This window comes from Petaurus breviceps, unplaced genomic scaffold, assembly GCF_028583685.1.
Source record: "Petaurus breviceps papuanus isolate PSGF00001 unplaced genomic scaffold, PetGlider_PUasm1.0 90849, whole genome shotgun sequence".
Taxonomy (NCBI): Eukaryota; Metazoa; Chordata; class Mammalia; order Diprotodontia; family Petauridae; genus Petaurus; species Petaurus breviceps.
In genome coordinates, this window is record NW_027187361.1 from 6,446,890 (window position 1) to 6,468,420 (window position 21,531).

Consider the following 21,531-nt stretch of genomic DNA (forward strand, 5'->3'; position numbering starts at 1 on the left):
CTCTCTCTCTCTCTCTCTCTCTCTCTCTCTCTCTCTCTCTCTCTGTCCCTCTCTTCCTCTCTGTCTCTCTGTCTTTCTCTCTGTCTCTCTCTCTCTGTCTCTCTCTGTCTCTCTCTGTCTCTCTGTCTCTCTCTCTCTCTCTCTCTCTCTCTATATATATATATATATATATATATATCTGTCTCTCTCTTCCTCTCTGTCTCTCTGTCTCTCTCTCTGTCTTTCTATGTCTCTGTCTGTCTGTCTGTCTCTGTCTCTGTCTCTCATTTTCTTCCCTGAATTCTCCACACATCCATCCCAGCTATATACCTTAAGCACATCCTCTGAAATTTCCCCAGTCATCCTGAGATAATTGTACTATACCAACTACTTCACCATCTTTTGGTTTAGATAAAAGGAGGCAATGTGTGTGAAAGTGCTTTTTTAAATGCAATGTGCCAAATAGAAGCGTTGTTATTAAAGTCATGAAAGTCATCATTGACCTCATCCATGTGATCATGGGAAATAGACTTCTGCAAGCCAGCACCTGTGTCATGTACTCAAATTTTCCCATTTCTGTCAATTGGCATCTCCTTAATCATTTACAAGGAAATTTGACTATTCCTGCCACCCGAGCTGACAGATAGTGAGAAAAAGGACAAGATCACTAGGCATCAGTGTTACTAGATTTGTGTAACAATAATGCAATATTCACAACATCCACGGTGGTTATGAATATGCTGGTATAGTTGTGAAGCACAAAATGTAACAAGCTCTCCACATCGAGGATAGAACCAAAGCCTTTATTCAAATACCAGAAAACTAAGTCCCAGAACCAGAAAGCCAAAGTCATTACAGTAACCATGAAGTTGGTACACATAGTTAATGCAGTGAATACCCACATTCCCAAGCCTTCACAACAGAACAGGTTCCCTCAAGCAGGCATCCTCCTCTCTCACTCAAGGTAGCTCCTCAGCCTGGTTCTTGGAAGATCTCATCAGAATTTCCCAGAAGAAAAGTCTCAGCAGAAGCTCTTCTCAACATCAAAATCACTTTCTCCAGTCTCTACAAGGGTGGCTCCCAGAAGTTCTTCAAGAAGTTATTCAAGAGGTTCTGACTGTCCAGCTTGTACTCTTCCTTGTATATGGTATTAGCTCCTCCCTGTTCTACCCCTTCCTGTTACATCAGCAAGAGGGGTTCATACCTTCTGTTTCTTTAACAGAGGCTTGATATAATTAAATTGAAACTAAGCGCTAAATACCTGATTATTTGCCAGTCAAGGACATGGAAGATCTTCAAATCCCATTGACATTACAAGTGGTAAACCTGGAATCAGGAAGACTAGAATTCAAAACCAGCCTTAGCCTCAGTGGCGACATAACACTAGCTAAGTCATTTGACCTCTGGCTGCCTCAGTTTCCTTATCTGTCAAACAGAGATAATAATAGTATCTACTTTCCAGTGTTGTGAAGATATAATAGGACAACGTTTTTAAAGCATTTTGTAAACCTTAAAGCATTATATAAATACTAGTTGTAGTGTTGTTGGTATCCACAGAATGGGTCGTTCCTCCTGGCTTAGAGGCTAATACTCTCTAATGGAGCTTTGTCAGCAACTTCCCCATCTCCTACAAGATTGGGGATTTGCTGTATCATCCCAAAGCAAAAGGCGCTTCAGCACTGGCCAGGGTACAATCAGCCTCAGCAGTCCCTGAATTATGCTCTCATTCAGCCCTCACTACACATGTACTATCTTCTTCAGAGACAAAATAGCTTAGTGCAAAAAGAGCTGGCTGTGGAGTTAGGAAGAAGACCTAGATTCAGGATGCACTTCTACCATATGTGACTCTGGGCAAATTACTTAACTTCTCAAGTGACCCTGGAAACTCAGTAAGACCATACATTACAGATAAGGTGCTTGTTGTAATAAGAATGTAAATTTTAAAGATCTTCCCTGCCCCTAGGCTAATGTGCACCTGAAGCCTGGGGTGGGGGAGGCTTGTTTTTCAGTAGATACTCCTTGATTGGCCAGTGAGTCAATAAAGTTGTTACATTCTCTGAGCCAGGAGAAGGCTATATAAGCCCTGATGTGTGCTTTGTTATTGGGACTCACTTTGAGAAGTGTTCTGTGATTTGATCTGAATTCTGGGAAGCCGTTGTTGAGAGTCCCCCGGCTTTGGAAAACCCAGAATGTGGAAACCCAGATGTTGCCTGGGTATGGATGTAATGGTTGGACAGTTTGGAAATCTGTCTACTTGATGTTTCTGTCTTGATAATTATACCTGTATACTTTGAGGTTCAGGGTGCTGACCTTTTCTCCTGAACAAGGTAAACGATATATGTCTGACTGATTAAAGTAAGCTTGTTAACCCATTTTGAGTTGCTTTCCTTTAACAAAGCAGATCCAAGAACCTGTGGTGGCTGCAAACCCTGAGGACGCTTGGGGTGCTTGCTGCTACACTTGTCTATAGTGATAAAGGAAGTTCCTTACTTGGAGCTCTGAACTCCAGCAAAATCACACACAATCTCATACACACCTCCATTTAAAGTGGTTCATATATGAAAGTGATTTATAAAACTCCAAGTGGTCTATAAATGTCTGATTATTATGATATGTACACAGTGGGAATTCTATTGAAGGTCTTTACCATCTTGGTGGTAAAATAAACCTCTCTGATACTCTAAATCTTCTATGTCAGGTCTAGAGTATCTGCCTTTTCAGGCTTCTTTATGTTAATTTACTTCATTGAAATCTTCATTTCAAATGGATACAAAAATTAAAATAAAATCAGAGCTTTCTCTTCCAGGTAAAATTGTTGGATTTTGTTCTTGTTTTGTTTTGGGGATAAGGAGAATAACAAATGGGGTATATACTTTCTATTGAAACTCTGATAACCGTAATTCAATATATACTAGAGAAACTTTGTATAAAATGTCTAAGGTGAGAACCTAAATTTGATTTGCTTAGAGGAAATCTTGATGATCAGGGTGAATTCCAAGAATCTACCTTCTATTTTCATAGAAAACATTTTAGTCTAGAACCTGAGTCAGGGATAGAGAAAAGGGAGGGGGAACTAATATCTACTGCTTGTGCTGGTTCCATACAAAGATATTTTACGCGTACAGACACACACATATGTATATGTATATGTGTGTGTATGTGTATATATGTATGTTTATGTGTATGTATATGTGTGTGTGTATTTTTCCCCAGAATGGTTTTATTAGGAGGATTTGGGTCTTTGCCAAACAAATCTATAAAAATGTCAAGAAAAATACTGTTTTCCTAATATAATCTATTGCTGAATCCTTTCATTTCTATTTACATTTAAGGTGCATTTGCTAGCTTTCATATTAATCTTATGTCACCACCTGCCTGTCAGGGAAATTGAACTAAATCAGGGGTGGGGAACTTGTGGCCACATGTGGACCTCTATGTCCTCAAGTGAGGCCCTTCGACTCAGCACTTGAGTACCTAGAGGGCCACACGTAGCCTCAAGGCTGTGTATTGTTACTATATTGTTAAAGGAATGCAAAGATCTTTCTTGCCCATTAATGGGCCTATGTGACCTGCTTTGAGCCTGAGTCACATGAGCCTGTGGTGGGAGTACCTTGCCAAATGGGTAAAACAGGAAGTGTGGGGGAGACAGAGCTGGGGGAGAGAGAGCAGACAGAGCAGAGCAGAGCAGCTAGCAGGACTGAGAGATGGAAGATTTTGACCTGGGGGAACTTGTTTTGGGGGAAGCCTGATGGAGGGAAGGCTAGGGATGTTTGTGCTCCTTTCATTGGTGATGTGTATGGACTTTGTCTTAAAAAGAACACTTGGGATGTTGGTGCTTCCTGCATTGACAATGTGTACCAACTTCTTTATTATCATGATGGAATTGGCTTCCTGGTGTTTGAATAATGTCATGATTTCGTCTTTAAAGAAAAGAGTCTGTTATATTTTGTGATTCAAAACTAAAAATATACCTGCATATTCATAGCAACTGCTGTGGGTATCGCATTGATGATATAGGTTGCAGGTTCCCACCCCTGAAGTAGATGTACCATAGGCATCTCAAACTAAACGTGTCCAAAATAGAATTCGTTATCTCTTCTCCCCACCAAAACCTACCCTGTTCCACATTTCCCTGTTATCAATCATCTTCCCAGTCACCCCAGTTCTTAATGTTAATGTCTTCCTCCACCTCTCACTCTCACTTTAAACATACAATCATTTGGCAAATAAACTGTGCCCCTTTTCACAAGATCCCACAAATCCTTATCTTTCCATTCACACGGGGGCTGAAATACTTTAGGTCCCTCTGCTTCTCTTCTAGACAATAGCAATACCCTTCTGATTAATGTCTCTGCCTTTTTCTTCTCTATTCAGTACTCCACAAGGTGATTATCCTAAAGTGAAGAACTGACCATGTCACCTTCTCCTTAAAATACTCCATGGCTTCATATTCCTTCTAGGATGAAATATACATGTTTTTTGTCACTTAAAATACTTTGCAGGGTGGTTAGGTGGTGCAGTGAATAGAGCACTGGCCCTGGAGTCAGGAGGACCTGAGTTCAAATCCGGCCTCAGACACTTAATACAAAAACTAGCTGTGTGACCTTGGGCAAGTCATTAACCCCAGTTGCCCTCCAAAAAGCAAAAAATGAAATGAAATAAAATAAAATACTTTGCCACCCAGCTCCTTATTCAGACCTCTCAGTTCTCCTTATGTATTATTCCTCTCCACATACTGTTCCCCAAGCATGATATTCTAAATCTCTCATCTTCATACTGTTTCATTGGCTGCTCTCTATTCATGGAATGTTCTCCATTTTTACCTCTGCCTCCTAGAATTCCTGGCATCCTTCAGGACTCGGCTCAAGTGCGACCTCTTTTAAGAGGCCTTTCCTCGTCCCATTGTAAGCTAGTCCCTTCTTATCCAAAGATATCTTGTATCTACCTTTTATGTCTCTTGTATCTCCTCACATATATGTAAATCACACCTCAAAAACTATTGGGATAAGACTCTCCTCATTGGAGGACTTCTCTCCCAAAGCTGGAAGCCAGAAGATAAGGATCTCTCTTCTGCCAGACTCTCAAAAATGTCACTTCTCACACACTGGCCAGAACTACTCGGTGATTAAATCTTCACAAAGGAGAAGAGTGGACTTTGAGATGTGGGTTACATATGTATGTGCTGTCTCCTTTGACATGTATGTTCTTTGAGGGCAAGGACTCATTCATTTTTCATCTCTGTATCCCCTTTGTTAGGATTAGTGCTTGACACATAATAGATGCTTAAGAAATATTTGTGGACTGATTGATTGATTAACAACATTGACAAAAGCTAATAGGTAAGCTGGTTTTATCTGTATTTCAGTACTTCGGTGGACATATAGTCATACTGGTGTGGGTATTTCATGAATCTGTGAATATCAAAACCTAGTCATACCTTGTACAAGTCTAATTCTTCGTCTCCTATAAGTTTTCCAAAGGATCTTACCCGGTGTGCTCAAGGAATTTATCTGTGCCTCTTGACTTTGTAAAGGTGCTTCTAGACATAGGGACTTTCCATTGGTTATCTTTAACCTCTACTGCATGACTGACTTGCCTCCTTTTCCAACTGTGCATCCTTTATATGACTTCTGCACAATTCCTAAATGGTAATTAGCTTGTAGCCTACCATTGCCCACCATGTGTCTCTTCTTCCCTTAGGGTAAACATAAAACTTTAATTCTTTTAACACTGTGGTACTTTCTGATTGATAACTATAAAACACACCAGAAGAGTATTGATATTAGTGGAGTAATAGTTGGAGCTACAAAGGCAAAAAGGATAGCAGAATACACTGGGGGCTCAGGATCACATCGACTGCTAGCTCATTGACTGGTGAGGAATTCATGACCACAGTTGCTCACCCTAGCTGCCTTCTTTTGCAATGGGCCTGAGAAACTCCTGCACCTGAGACTGCAGGACAAAGCATGGAGAAAGACTTTCCCATTATCTATTTTCATAGTCCTTACTATGTAAGGTGTGCCCTGCATCACAGTTTCCCAAACTCCCTTAATCTAAATAGATGTTGAAGCACCTTCCCTCAATTGCTTTGCCTCCTTTTGCAATGACAAGTACAGGAGTAGTTCACACCTTGTTTCAGATATTTAATTAACACCTTGTTTCAGTTCAAATTTCTTTTGAGCCTTGTATCAAGTCTGTTAAGAAACAGTACTGTGAACCCCACAAGTTATGAACCATTGAACTCATGAACTCCTGCAACAGGAAGGGGAGGAGCTAATGACCATATATAAGGAGAGCCCCAGGGCTTGAGACAGCAGAACTGACAAGAGGACTCTTGTGGTGGCAGAGTCAAGAAGGAGAAAACTTATGGTATCCTGGCACTCTGTCTGCTCTGTCTGTGTTGATGTTTGTGATACTTTATACAGAATCCCTGAGACCTTACTGGAAGCCCTGAAAGAGGATTTTCTGGTTGAATGTTTACAGGAGTCCTGGAGAAGGGTTTTGGAGGTCCTGGGACTTTACTGATGATTTGTGCTGACCTCTTGGATCTTGTTTGTGGGTCTATATTGATTTTTATTTTGATGATTTGTGTTGAGTTTTCAGACCTGGTTGGTGGGTCTGAGTTGATTTCACAGGCAGATAATGAATTGATGATGGTGCCAGCAATATGCATGAATATTATTGCAGCTCTGTCAAGCTTTGTCTTCCCAGAAACAGGAATTGTGAAGGACTTGAGGTGGACTGGACACTGTGAACTTCAATATGGAATGGGAACTGGATGAAGAACTGGACAAGAAGTTGTACAAGGAACTGGGAGCTGCCTGCCTTTGAACCCAGGTGACAGTTGGAGCTGGGGCCATGGAAGAGGAATCATGGAAGCTCAGAGCCAGCCTTGAGTCAAGCTGAAAGAAGACTTTACTTGGAAAATATGTACTGACTGAGAAGATTATGATTTACTGTGACCTAGGGGTGGAGAATTTTGACTTTTGTATTTTGTGATTGAATTAAGGATTTTGTGATTGATTAAATAATGTACCTTGCTTAAAACTATGTGATCACTTTGGTGAAAACTATGTGGCCATTTTAGTGATAAGTTGTTGAGTTGTGACATGGTGAATGCTGTATTTTGATTTTCTGTGATAAGTTTTAACATTGTGAATGCTGTACCTTGATTTTATGTGAATGTTTTGCTCTGATTTATTATTGAATAAATAGAGAGTTCACTATACTATGTAATCAGAAACTTGAAAACTGTTCATAGCAGTTGTCCTCTGGAAAGCTGCTCATGCATGAATTTACACTTTTGTGTCACAAAACCAGGGTTGGAAACAAGTTTCTCATTGAATTTTTTTGCTCCAAGAAGAAGCCTGGAATCATTAAAAAGCACTTAACAATTTTCCAAAGGCAATCCAGAGTGCCCGCCTATTCCTGATTAGTTCTAGTCCCAGGTTATTTATGGTGTTGTCCAAGATATATGTATTTATGGATCAGATTTATATGCTACCTGCTATAAGAGCAGCTGTAGTTCAGGCTGTAGAATTATTTTCATCTATTTGAGTTTTCCTTTGTAGATAGTTAATGCCAAAACCTTCTGAGTATTTATGGATCTGACTTGGGAAAAAATGGCACTAATTCTGTGGCACATTGCAATCTGCAATGTCATCTGCACAAAGGAGTATCTTAGTTATCCCACCATTATAAACTAGGGATAGTTTAGCTTCAGCAGTTAGAGAAAACACCATTGGAAATCATAATATAGCAGAACAGGTTTTCATTAAAGCAAGAGAAAAGAAAGATGGATGGAACTTATGATTCTAAAAATAGGAAAGAAACCCCCATGAGAATAGAGGGGAGAGAACATTTATTAAGCACCTACTACATGCCAGGCACTGTGCTGAGTCCTTTACAAATATTACCTCGTTTGATCCATCCAGCAAAGGGAGGTAGATGCTTTTATTATCCCCTATTCCATGTGAGGAAGCTGAGGAAAAAAGAGATTAAATGGCTTGGGTCTGCGTCCCACAGTTAGTAAATGTCTGAGTCTGGATTCAAACTCATCTTCCTGACAATAATTCCAGTGTTCTATCATCTGCACCACCTAGTTCAAGCAGGCTGGCTGTATGGGAAGCTCAAAGTATAATGGAATTGATTCTGGGTAAGAGTTTCCTTGAGTTAAGCTTGTATACACACATGTACATATACACATATATACATATACAACACCTGTATATGTATGTACACATGTGTGTGTGTGTGTGTATATATATATATATATATATATTTTAAATTAAGAGGCAATTTTGTTATTACTGTTGAGGATTTTATCTTGGAGATGGGGGAAATCTGTAGATAATATTGGTCACTTGATCTTGAACAATAGATATCATCTAGTAACTTAGCACTTTTGTGTTTTAAAGCACATAATCACAGTTAGGGGGATTGCTATAACTGAGGTCAGGCAGAGGTCACTAGATGTGACCAAAAAAATCTTTTATTCTACCTATCTTTGTGAAAAGAAACTTCTGCAAAATCCCTGTTGACTTACAATCATCCATAGGCTTTCCTTTGGGATACATGCTGGATATCCTCTAAATGTCTTTGGCAAGCAATGTGTGTTACTGTTCTTTACTTCACCTGATTAATAATAATCAGAGAGTTATTGAAAAAAATTATCTCTGTTTCTCTGGCTTTTAAAGAATCTCAGGCACCTTGTTAGACAAGAACCTTGAATGTTTCATTTTGAACTACTATATTAAATGTAGATTATTTTTCCTTTAGTAAACAAAAAGTAAGCGTAGTAAGGTCACTATATTCCCTGTACCTTTGTTTCAGTCATGTAACTGAGAAAGTGATCTATAGAATGTTGTTTTTGAAAACCTGCTTATTGTTTTTTTTTTCGTACTTTCCTCAGTTAGGTGGCATAGTCGATAGAGTGCTATATATAGCTATTTAGGAAGATGAGTTTGGATCCCACCTTAGAAACTTAACTGTGTGACTCTGGGCAAGTCACTTGAACTTTCAGCCCGAGTTTTCTTATAAAATGGGCATAATAGCACCTGCTTCTTGGGTTTGTTGTCAGGATCAAATAGAACAAGACATGTAAGTGTTATATAAATATTAATGATACAAATATTGAATGTTACCCATATCTGTAGTGGCAAATCAAGTATGTGGATTAGCGGTTGATATTTTCTGTGACTTTTTAAAATAGTAGATATGATTTATTTTGCTCTGCTCTGTTTCAAGCTTGTGGGATCCTTCTCTCTTTCTGACATGTTAAGAATTAATCCATTCATACTAGGGGTCAGCAAAACTATAGTCTGAGGGCCAAGGTCCAGCCCGCTCCCTTTTTCCATGTGACTAAAAATGGTTTTTGCATTTTTATAAACTGGAACATGGACCATAGTTTCCTGACCCCAGTTCTCTATACTTAAAATTGTGTCTTCTCAAACCTGGACCTCCTCTCTCTCTATGTAGTCTAATCCCATCTTTTTGTTTACACCAGTACCATTTCTGCTTCCTCATCAAGCACACCGAGAATATCCAAATGTTGTGGCTCCATATTCATTGATGGAGAAAATAGTTTTGTTATATACATTTTCTCCCAATTGTTCATTACCTTGTTCTTTATCCAGTTTCCTGTATAAATGCCTTTGGGCATATAAAAAGAGTTCATGTAAACTGTTTTTTTTTAAAGATTCTATAGTCATATAAACATTGTTACATTTATTAAAAGTGTTCTGAGAGTCATAGTTTTCAATACCTAAGGTCACTTTTGGCTTACAAGATAATTCCCTATTAATTCTTCATGATTATTGGGAAAATTCAATAGAGACTTCAGGACATGATTTATCAAAAAATATATAATGACCTTTAGTTTTGTCCTTTTTATAGTTGATAACTAAAAACATCTTTTTTCTTGTTTCTAGGTTTTTTAAGTACTGGAGACCAGGCAGCAAAAGGCAATTATGGATTGCTTGACCAAATCCAAGCTTTACGCTGGATTGAAGAAAACATTGGATCCTTTGGAGGGGATCCAAAAAGAGTTACTATCTTCGGCTCAGGAGCAGGAGCATCTTGTGTTAGCCTCTTGACCTTGTCTCACTATTCAGAAGGTAATATGATTTTACTCTGATAAAAAGAAAATAAATTAAATAGAAATAGAGATATTTGTGTGTTTTAAGCACAATGAAGGAAGTGTCATTTATGAATTATATGACAAAGCTATATTATTAAAAAAATTCAACAGAAACCTAGACAGTGATCCGTATATGAACTGTCCTCTTCCTCCTTCCCCTTCTTGCCATATCCTATTCCTGGCCAGTTTTTATTTCACTTTCTATTTCATTAAAAAATGTATTAATTCAAATTTGTGATTTAACCAGAATGTTAGCTGGGTCATTAAAGCCTTTCTTAGAAATTATCAAATTCTAATTTATCTGTGTTTTTTTTTTTTTTTTACTATCTATGATCATAGGAGTCATTTATAAAATTCCTATTCGGGCTAATTCAGCCTAAGTTTTATTAGTTAATGACAGTAGATGCAGAGGTAGTAAATATATTGTGAAAGGGAATATCAGAGAGTTTAATGCATTGAGTACCAACATAATTCCATGCACATTTTAGCCATTATTAAAAAAAAAATTAACTCCCTTATTTTTGTTCCATAACAATAAAAAACAATGACAGATATTTTACTTCAATATTTATGGGTCACGTTATTTTACTGAAGCACTTGTGTTAATATTTTTAATTTTTAAATTTTCATTTTTTGCTTTTTGGAGGGGGGAAGGCAGGGCAAGTGGGGTCAAATGACCTGACCGAGGCCACATGGCCAGTTTTTTTGTGTTAAATGTCTGAGGCCAGACTTGACCCAAGTCCTCCTGACTCCAGGGCCGGTTTTCCACTCACTGTATCACCCAGCTGCCCCTAAGTGTTAATTTTTTTAAAATTATTTTTGGTGTGTTTTGCACCTAGGCTGATCACAGACTCACAGAATTTCAGTGCTGTAAGGAAATTAAGACCTAGTTAATCATTTAATAAACATCTGCTTAATTAAATTGCTGAAACAAATCATTATCAAAGCATACTACAATGTCATTTGACATGTTTATGTCATTTTTTAGCCAAAATTAGAAAAAAATAATACCTATTCATATAGGAGACAGTAACATCTTGAAGGGGGGAAAATCTACTAGTGATTCTTTAAAGACACAGGAGTCAGACTTTTGGCAGCTTCAGCCATTTGGGATGCAACCCTGAAACTGACAGAGAACAAAGGTCTGTGAACACCCAAAATAGATGTCCCAAAGACTCTAGTCCGTCAGTCAGTCGGTTAATTTGCATTTATTAAGTGCCTGCTGTGTTCCCCAGCACTGAGAATATAAAGAAAGCCAAAAGACAAATGCTGCTCTGAAGTTCTTCAGTATTTTTTGCTTTGTGTAGGGGTGAAGGCAGGCAGTTGGGGTAAAGTGACTTGCCCAAGGTCACATGGCTAGTAAGTGTGTTTAGCATCTGAGGCCAGATTTAAACTCAGGTCCTTCTGACTCCAGGGCTGGTGCTCTATTAATTGCGCCCGCTAGCCGTCCCAGCTTCTTCAGTTTTAATGCAGGAGACAATAAGCAAGTAACTGTGTTCAGACAAGATATAGACAGGATAATCAATAATGGCAAAGTATAAAAATTAAATAGCATCAGGAAAGGCTTCTTTAATATGCAGGCTTTTAGGGGTGCCTTGAAGAAGCCAGGAAGCAGAAATGAGGAGGAAGAGAATTCCAAGCATAGGGTACAGCTAGTGAAAGTGACTGAAGTCAGCTAATGGAACGTTTTATGTGGTGAACAGCGAGGAAGTCAGTGTCAAAGGATCTCAGGGACTAACAGTGATAATGGATAACAGTGACCTCTACACTACGCTTCACTTTGCTCCTGAGGACCCATCTCCAGTTTTAGTGATGCTTCTTCAACAAATATCTTGATAATCTGATTTCCAAAGGCATAGCAGATTCAATGTAACAGACTAGAGACCTGGTGAGATTGGAGGAGTTGGAGAAGTGACAGATGACCTCGAGTTTGAGAGAGGATTAATGCATATATGCATCCATAAAAGCCTAGACAGAACTACATTGTTGTACAGTACATAAATGGAAATTAACAACAATAATTCTAGGTTAAACGATACCCATTGGCCTCAGTGGAAGAAGGAGAGAGGGTAAAGTTAAGATTTCTATCCTAAAAAAAGTAAAAATGATCAGATTCTTTAGGCACTTGAAGAGGTAAGCTTTTCTTTTCTGAGGAAAAAGATTAGAAAAGCTCATTTTCCTTCTCCTTCCCCAGCAAAGCAGAATGAATGCTGCCTCACTGTGCCCAGATGGGTGGATGCCCTCCCTTGAGAAGGCAGCAAGTGAATGAGCCGGTGGAGCATTTGCCTCCTTCTACACTTATAACACAACTTTTTAGGACAATTATTGAACGTTGACAGTGCTGTTTCACAATTAATTACAGCATAATCTCTCCTCTATTCTCTGTACTTGAAAAAGATGATTCGTCTATATTATGTCAAGTTCAAATAAACTGAAAGATTTCTCTTAGTTCTGAGAAATCTTTCACTTCGAATAATATTTGTTCCATTCTAATTTTATTGACTATAATTTGGATATGCTTTTGCAGTACTTCCAAAGAATCTGAATAATTTTACTTATATCTTACACTGTGTTCTGCAATGGGATGAATAGAGGTCACTATTTTCTCTAATCTCTAAGTAACCCATATTAAAGTAAATATAATAAGAGACTATATAATATAGACTAAATAATATAGTGTTCCTAAATAGTGACCTAACCAGTTCAGCATGGAGCCATTAAAAATTTCATTTCTTAGTTACCCTTTGGACAATTCTCTCTCATTTAAAATCACATCTTACTGATTAAAATCATGCTTTTCACCTCCTAGATTGTTTCCATATTTTAAAAGTTGACATGGTTCAAGATATTCTAGATATTCTAGAAACAGAGATTTAATGCTTTATTCTTCTGGTGGCTCATGAGATGTCAGATCCTAAACTTAGGCCAGCATTCAAGTGTAAAAAAGGAAAGATAGTGAATAGAACACTCTGATTTTATAATCCAATATCTCCTGTCCTGACATACTCCAAAAATAGAGGTTTTATATTTCTAGACATGCTTACAGTGGAATAAAATATCAATTTATTTTATCCCATCAGGTCAAGCTTATTTTGAACCCTAAACTAAATAGGGTATTTTTGACAGTTTTGGAAAATCCTGGACTTGAAATTGGTGTCATTTTGGGGGAACCATAAATTCTTTGGGGAAAAATCATATTAGTTCCAACTGGAGAATTTAATTAGATATGGAAAAATTATTCTTTCAAATGCACATTAAAGTTTTTTCATATATTTACAGTTAAGAGAGAAAATGTGAAACAAGTAATTCAAAAGTATATCAGACCAAAATACTCCCACAAATTGAGCATATTAAATTGATTTTAGCTGAACATTTTTCCTAAATTACATGGTGCCTGGTTCTCTGTGAAAGAGGTAAGCGTATAATTTTACTTTGACCTTTAAACTAGTGAAAAGCATATTGACATGGAGCAGAGAATTGGATTGCCTCTGACATTCATTTATTTGTGGGAGCTTTTCTAAGGTAAAAACTGAAAAATTCTAGAGGGTTAGATGAATAGCATGAATTTTCATTGGGGGTGATCTTGTAAGGGTAGTTTCCTTTTCTTAACTCTTTATTCTGTGTGTAGAACTTCCTATCAAAACTAGTGTCAAATGAGAAAAAAATGAGTGAAAGAGAGGCTGAAATAGCTGAATGCTACTGTACTCAGAAATTCACATGCCCAAGATACAATAAAAGCATTCTTTGCTCAGTAAAAGCTGCTTTTTTATATTTTAGATTTTCATTTGCATGTACACAATTTGCACCTGCAGGTCTGTTCCAAAAGGCAATCATACAGAGTGGAACAGCCCTGTCCAGCTGGGCAGTGAACTACCAGCCTGCCAAGTACACTCGGATATTGGCAGATAAAGTGGGCTGCAACATGCTGGATACCACTGACATGGTTGAATGCCTTCGGAATAAGAACTACAAAGAACTCATTCAACAGACCATTACTCCAGCCACATACCACATTGCCTTCGGGCCCGTGATAGATGGTGATGTAATTCCAGATGACCCTCAGATTCTAATGGAGCAGGGGGAGTTCCTAAACTATGACATAATGCTTGGCGTGAACCAAGGGGAAGGCTTAAAGTTTGTTGATGGTATTGTTGACAATGAGGATGGTGTTTCTCCAAATGATTTTGACTTCTCTGTCTCCAACTTTGTGGACAATCTGTACGGTTATCCAGAAGGAAAAGACACCCTCCGAGAGACGATAAAATTCATGTACACTGATTGGGCAGATAAAGAAAACCCTGAGACGCGAAGGAAGACCCTGGTTGCCCTTTTCACTGATCATCAATGGGTCGCACCTGCTGTTGCCACAGCTGATCTACATGCCCAGTATGGCTCCCCAACATATTTCTATGCATTCTACCACCATTGCCAAAGTGAAATGAAACCAAGCTGGGCAGATTCGGCCCATGGTGATGAAGTTCCATATGTTTTTGGCATTCCCATGATTGGTCCTACTGAACTCTTCAGCTGTAACTTTTCCAAGAATGATGTGATGCTTAGTGCAGTGGTTATGACATACTGGACAAACTTCGCCAAAACTGGGTATGTTTTACTCTAAGGCAGCTTTCTTTTGGCTGCCATGTTTTGTGATTTTGGTTTTTAGTTAAATGATTGCACTAGACCTAGGGTCTGGCAACTTTCAATATCTTTGCTCCAGAATTTTTACATTTGTCACAAAAGGGAAAACATAGCTATTTCTTTCCAAGGTTTACTGTAACTTAAACTTACTTCTTCATCATTCTGTCAAATCATTTTTTATATGACTGCTTAGACAATAACTCCACAGGCCAATTTTTTTTTCAGCCTGATAGGGCTTGGTTAGAAATAGCAGTTTTCTCACAGGGAAAAAAAAATAAGTTCTTTCATTATACTGCATAAAAATGGGAGTACACCTTAGTGTTTTTCTTCTCAAAGTGACTACATACATCTGTGGGGGGAGAGGAAGTCATTGAAGACTGCCCTCATGGGAAATTGTATAGCTAGGCTTACTGCATAGGAACAGAAATGACATGTGCCTCCAATTAACTATGAAGAAACCTCATTCTCACAACTGTGAGGTTAAATATATTTGAAAAAATCATGGAAAACACAAATAATATTACAGAGATTTGGGAATATGTTTGAATCTCTATTGTGTAGATACTCTGCAAACATGAAAGGAAAACCCCTAAAGCTACTTAAATGACTAATAATAGATTGTGTTCACTAACCCTTGTCCTGTATCATTCTTTTGACAAATAATGCAGTATTGTTCTGTTCTACTTTAGTGCTGTGCTTTTTTTTTCACCTTGAAGGTCTTGTACTGAATTAAAAATAAAGCTGCTTGTGGCACCAAGGGATGGTAAATCTTTCCAATGAACACTTATAGCAGGGTTAGCTTCTCATAACTGCAACTGCAGTGCAGTGCAGTAATATTAGCAACAATATTAGAAGAAAACAGAGATGCTCAGCTTGGAATCTTGAAAAGTTGAACAACTTCCAATCTTTAATGAATGTAAACAATATTTTATGGAAAATGGCTTTATTTGATTTCCATTTTTGTGGTGATTTAGTGATCGAGACTGGTTATTGTATCTAGGTGGTTTGATTTACTTTATTATAGTCACTGTGCATACTGTCAGAGAGAGTGGTTCTAGAACAATATTGCAGTTCTAGCAAAATGTAGACACTGGGATAAGTGGAAATATTTCATTATTCTTCAGAAGGATGAGACAAATCACAGGTTAGCAGAAATATCTTGCTAGACCATTTAGCTGCTTCAGGGACTTTTCTTCAGTATTTATAGAATGTCTACACAGTAGGGACTTCGATATCTTTCCAAGTCTATATAATTGATGTTTACATTTTTCGTATCTTTTCAAATATGTATTTATCCACAAGACCTTATGCAGGGATGCCTAAGTCTAAGAAATTCTAATATGGTAAAAATACAAACTCAAAAAAAAAAGATTAATTAGTATATAACTGTGTATTACCAGAATGTTTTCTGATTTATAAAATATTCATCAAAGTTATCAACCAGTGTTTGTAAAGCATCTGCTGTGTGAGAATCTTGGGGAAAACCAAAGATATCACCGTAATTGTGTGAAGATGTTTAAAGCATGGTGTCTGACACTGAGGGGCTTCCGTTCTTGTGAGGGTGACAAGCAAAAATAATGATATGTAACACTAGTAGCACGGATTTTTGTTCTATAGAATATATGACCTCTCAGAATTAAGAGAAGTGTTAAGATAAAATGAACCAAAGTAGTGAAGGAAGGGTTAGAGCATGGCCCTAAAAATATGGGGGGGAACTGGACTGACCAAGATGAACAAGAGAGAACATTTAAGTCACCATTGCTGAGTAAGAATAGTACAAAATGCTGGACTAAGATTCAGAACAATTGGGTTCTTGTCCCAGTTCCACAACTTCTTAGCCATGTGACATTGTCTAAATTAATTCCTATTTCACTGTCTGGTGGATAATAACTCTTCTATCTGTTCCATGAAACTCAGTGTTACAAGTACTAAATGGTAGATTAGGACAATAGGATCATAGATATAAAGCTATAGGGTACTAAAGAGGCCATCTAGTCCAACTCCTTTATTTTTCAGATGAGGAAACTTAGACCTAAGAACATTAAGTAACTTGCTCAAGGTCATGGAACAGTAAACATAAGAGAAAATTTTTTGATAACGTACAGTTGATCAATCAAGAAAGCAGTGCAGATTTTTTTTTAATAAGCAATTGGGGTTAAGTAACTTGCTCAAGGTTACATGGCCAATTATTTCTGGGTGTGGTGCTGAGTATCTGAGCCCGGATTTGATCCAGGTCATCCCGACACTGAAGCCGGTGCTCTTACTCGCTGTGCTACCTGGCTGCCCCTAAGCAATTGGGGTTAAGTAACTTGCTCAAGGTTACATGGCCAGTTATTTCTGGGTGTGGTGCTGAGTATCTGAGCCCGGGATTCTATCCCCCAGGTCATCCTAACCCTGGAGCCAGTGCTCTTACTCGCTGTGCTACCTGGCCTCCCCAGCAGTGCAGCTTTTATTCTACATAATTGAGAACCAGTTTAGCATTTTGAAAATCAAGTCAGCTTCAAAGGCAGAGAGTGTTAAAATCATGCTTCTTACCCATTCTTGTTCTCTAGACAAGTTACTTAAATTCTCAAAATGTTCAGCAATTTTTCAGGTGGTGCTATTGATCAAGGGCAGGTCCTAGAACCAGGAAGACATGAGTTCAAATCCAGTCTCAGAAACTTACAATTGTGTGACCTTGGGAAAGTAATTTGATCTGTTTGCCTTGGTTTCCTCATCTGTAAAGTAGGGATAATAATAGCCCTTCCATATCAAGGCACAAGGTAGAAAGTGTCAAGGTATGGTACGGGAATGGCTAAAGGAGGTGTGTCAAGATGTCTATGCTGAGTAGGCCCTAGTGTCCTTTTACTTTGCTGCTGGATTGCATGTGAAGAATGGTCTAGAGCCACTTAGATATAGTTGGGCAGACAAGTTTTCACTTACCCAACCATCAAGACAGCTCAACTGAAGGGTGGAATTCCAAAGGTGAGCTATTAGCCTACCCAAGGAGGGAGGAAGAAAAGAAACAAATAGGCATTTAAATGTCTGCTAGGCGCTAGACATAGTGTTAAGCATTTTAAAAACATTCTCTTATTTGAGCCCTACCACAACGCAGAGAGGTAGGTGCCTGGCTTCTGGAGGTCTGGTCTAGAGAATTATAGTTTTTGTAAAGAAGAAATAGATAGTGGTGGGGTAAAAAAGATAATGATGCTGGGTAGGTCCTGGTGTCCCAGGGAATGAATAGATGGATTGTAAAGCAAGGACTATCAAATATACAAAATTATTTTTATTTGATTGGGTAGGAGTATGAAGGCAATGTTATTGTTAAATTGTGGAGTCAAGCTGATGAATTTGTACTCTTTATATAAGGAAGCAACCAACCATTGCAGACCCTTGAAGAAAAGAGGTGCATCATGAAAACAGTGTTGTAATCTCATGATTATTCTTACTACACTTAAAGCAATATATGATTTACCTTTTACAATGGATGACAAAGCATGAACTGGATGTGACCTGTCCTTCGTGGAGTATTGTCATTGTTGCTGCTGTTATTCCATCATTTCAGTGGTCTCTGGCTTTTGGTGACCCCATTTGGAGTTTTCCTGGCAAAGATACTAGAGTCATTTGCCATTTCCTTCTCCAGCCCATTTTTTTTAAACATGAGGAGACTGAGGTAAACAGAGCTAAGTGACTTGCCCAAGGTCACACAGCTAGGAAGTACCTGAAGCCACATTTGAACTCAAGCCTTGCTGATTCCAGGCTCAGTGCTCTATCCACTATGCCACCTCACTGCCAGTAGAGTATAATCCTCACTAATTAGATAGCTGACCTCTGATTTACCCAAATTCTGTTTGTGCACAACTTTTTAGTAAAGTATCCATTTGAATAAAGTGCTTTTTAAAACTTTTTTTAAACATAATTTGAATGTATTTCATAGATACATTTCTTCAAAAATAGAAAATGAGACGCTAAGTTATGTATAATTCATCTAGAAATCATTTCGTGTCTGATAAAGTGAGGAAGGGAATTTGAACTTAGAAAACAATATGATCAACGTATGTAGTTCCATCAGGCATAATGTATTACCTGGATATATAAATTAGTGATTGATTGTGACTGAGTGACTGATACAATATAAAACATGATGGCTTCCTTTGGTTATTATCACCATTCTCTAAAATATTAGCTAGTCAGGGATTTGTAGTTATTAATGGCTTATAAGCATGTTTTATAGTACCATCTGTCACCATTATATATGCTGCTGATGGGGGAAGGGCTTGTTGCAGGGAGGCAAATTTATTATTGTCTCTTGAGTGGAGTTACAATCCTGCTGCACCTCCGGCACGGCCCCTAAAAGTGTGTCTGCCATTTCTCATATGCCCACTTGTAACAGTGCCTAGCAAGTAGGAATGATCTATAAACACAACTTTTCAAACTCTCAGAGCTAACATTTCTGAACTTCTAACTAAATCTTAAAGTGGATAGATCATATCTGGTACCTCTTCTTCATAGACACAAAGAAATAAAGTTGGGCTTGTGCACTGGGCTAGCTATGGAGAAAAGGAAATAGGATATATTTTAAAAATAATACATTGAAAACGGAATATAGCCCTGTCTTGCAAGATACATGCCACTCACTGGCAGTGGATTTTCTGAAACAAAGGATGACTGGGCAGAGCTATGTGAAAGTAAGTCTGGGTTTGTTCTCAAAGAGTTCTGAGAGAAAGATATGTGAAAATGAGGAGTAAGAAGGCAGAGTACAGTGATTTCCCTGGACTTCTGGCTCCTTCGGGAGATACAGGAGTAAGTGCTCTTTCAGCAGGATAAAACATCTTTGTCTGAAGGAATGTAAAAGTAAGCTCACTGTGATCTGTTCCATCACCATCTTACTTCTCCCTCACCCTCTTACTCCCATTATGGAAATGCTAACCCTACCATCATCATTTCCTCCAATCAGCATCCAGGAAGAACATTGTGAAATTTCCCCATCTTGGCACACATACCACACTACTGAAGTGGGCAAACACAGTCAGTAATTATACATGGCGTGAATTACCTAACATTGGTCCTTCTAAAAAGAAAAAGAAATCTTTCACTCACAATTTCTTTGTTTCCTTTGATAGGCTGAGTGTTGTTTTTGAGACATTTTATACTAATTTCCTTTTCTTTATTCCAATATAGTGTAAGGTCCTTGAGAACAAGGGGATATTTTTCATTAATCTTTATATCCCCAGCATCTAATACAGTACTTGGCACAATGTAGTCATATAACAAATGCTTTTTGGATTAGATTAGATTCATATCATATTCCACACTCCCAGTATATCCAAAAGCTAAAATGCATTTCTTTGTTTTGTATGAAATTCAGTGAACTCTTTAAGAATTAGGAGCAACATGAAGCAGGGTTTAGATCACTGTAATCTGCCTCTCCACAGCTTTAAGAGTGCTAGAGTATGAGAGTTAGGGTCAAGAAGACCTGAGTTCAAATCCAATATCCATCACTTAGTAGTTTTACTACCCTGAACTGGGCGGGCCTCAGGCAAATCATCAGGACAGCCTACTAAGTTTTTGGACAAGATAGGATGATGACCACTTCTTCCTTGATGGAAGAGCTCTATCCACTGTTTACAATCATAAATTATTCACTTATCTCAGAGTTATTTTAAAGCAACAAAACTTTCACCTATTTTGATTATTAAAATGCAAAATATTATTAGAGGTTCCACGAAGTACTGTCAGTGATTCCTTCTTACTTAAGTGTCTTATGACTCTATCTGAAACAAATTTAAGGATAAACCCATATGATGAGCTATGCTATACTGCATCTGACACTTGTTACCTGCTGTTAAGAGAAGTACCCTTTCAAGAATAGAAATGGATAACTACTATACTCTCCCTTAGTAGGACCACATCTGCAGTTTTGACTTCTAGAGAGAAGAGATCGGAATGGGTGGGAGGTGGGATACAGATTATGAAAGACATTGATAAACCGAATTGTGTCTAGTAATCTAGTAATTTAATCTGTGGGAACTTTAAGGAGATGTTCATTATTGTAAAATCATTTGTTTTTATTAAAGAAGCAACCCAAACTGCCATGCTTCTATAATACTTTAACAAATTTTGATAAAGATGAACTAAAATGCATTGTAACTTTTTCTCTTTTTTTATAAAAAGCATTTATGTATTAGGTATTTAAATTTTTATTTATATTCTATTAAAGAGCTTCATTTTCCTCCCCAAGATAGAGTATACTATATTGGCAAATTGTATAAAGCTTGCAATAGTAAAATATATGCTCTGCAATTTTCACAGTCTTTTAATCTGTTCAAGTTCCATCATATATTACATCATTTTCTTTATCAATTATTTAATTTAAAATATTATAAAAACATATCCTGACATCCCTTTAGTTGTCCTGGTTCAATTTTTATGAGAAAGTGATGAAGGGTGTTATGGTAAACAAGAAATATGGGCATACCTCCTACCCCCTTATCGGTTTTTAATATCTCGTTTCCTTAATTTTACTACCTAGAAGTTATTCTTGTTTCTACTCATTTTTTACCTGCATGATACTTTTGTATTGGGTTTTTTTTAACTTGGCTTAATTTGGTTACTGGAGACTCATTGAATTTAAAGGACATTTTCTAGGCACTGGAGAGCAAGTGAGATAGTCAGCTTGACAGTTAAATAGGCCTATGGCCCCAATCACTTTCTAGCTATAGGCAATTCAGTTTACCAATGTCTTTCATAATCCATATCCCATCCCCCCCTCCACAATAGCTTTTCTCTAGAAGACA

The 21,531-nt window shown here is 37.8% G+C and overlaps 1 protein-coding gene across 3 annotated transcripts in view; it reads left to right on the forward strand.

Annotated features, from left to right (window-relative positions):
* NLGN4X (neuroligin 4 X-linked) overlaps positions 1 to 21,531 on the forward strand; it is a 482,117-nt gene that overhangs the window by 443,720 nt on the left and 16,866 nt on the right. For all 3 annotated transcript variants that reach the window (XM_069072830.1, XM_069072832.1, XM_069072831.1), the window contains 2 exons: positions 9,909 to 10,094; positions 13,930 to 14,719. In XM_069072830.1, the coding sequence (XP_068928931.1) occupies positions 9,909 to 10,094; positions 13,930 to 14,719 (976 nt within the window). The remainder of the gene's footprint in view (positions 1 to 9,908; positions 10,095 to 13,929; positions 14,720 to 21,531) is intronic.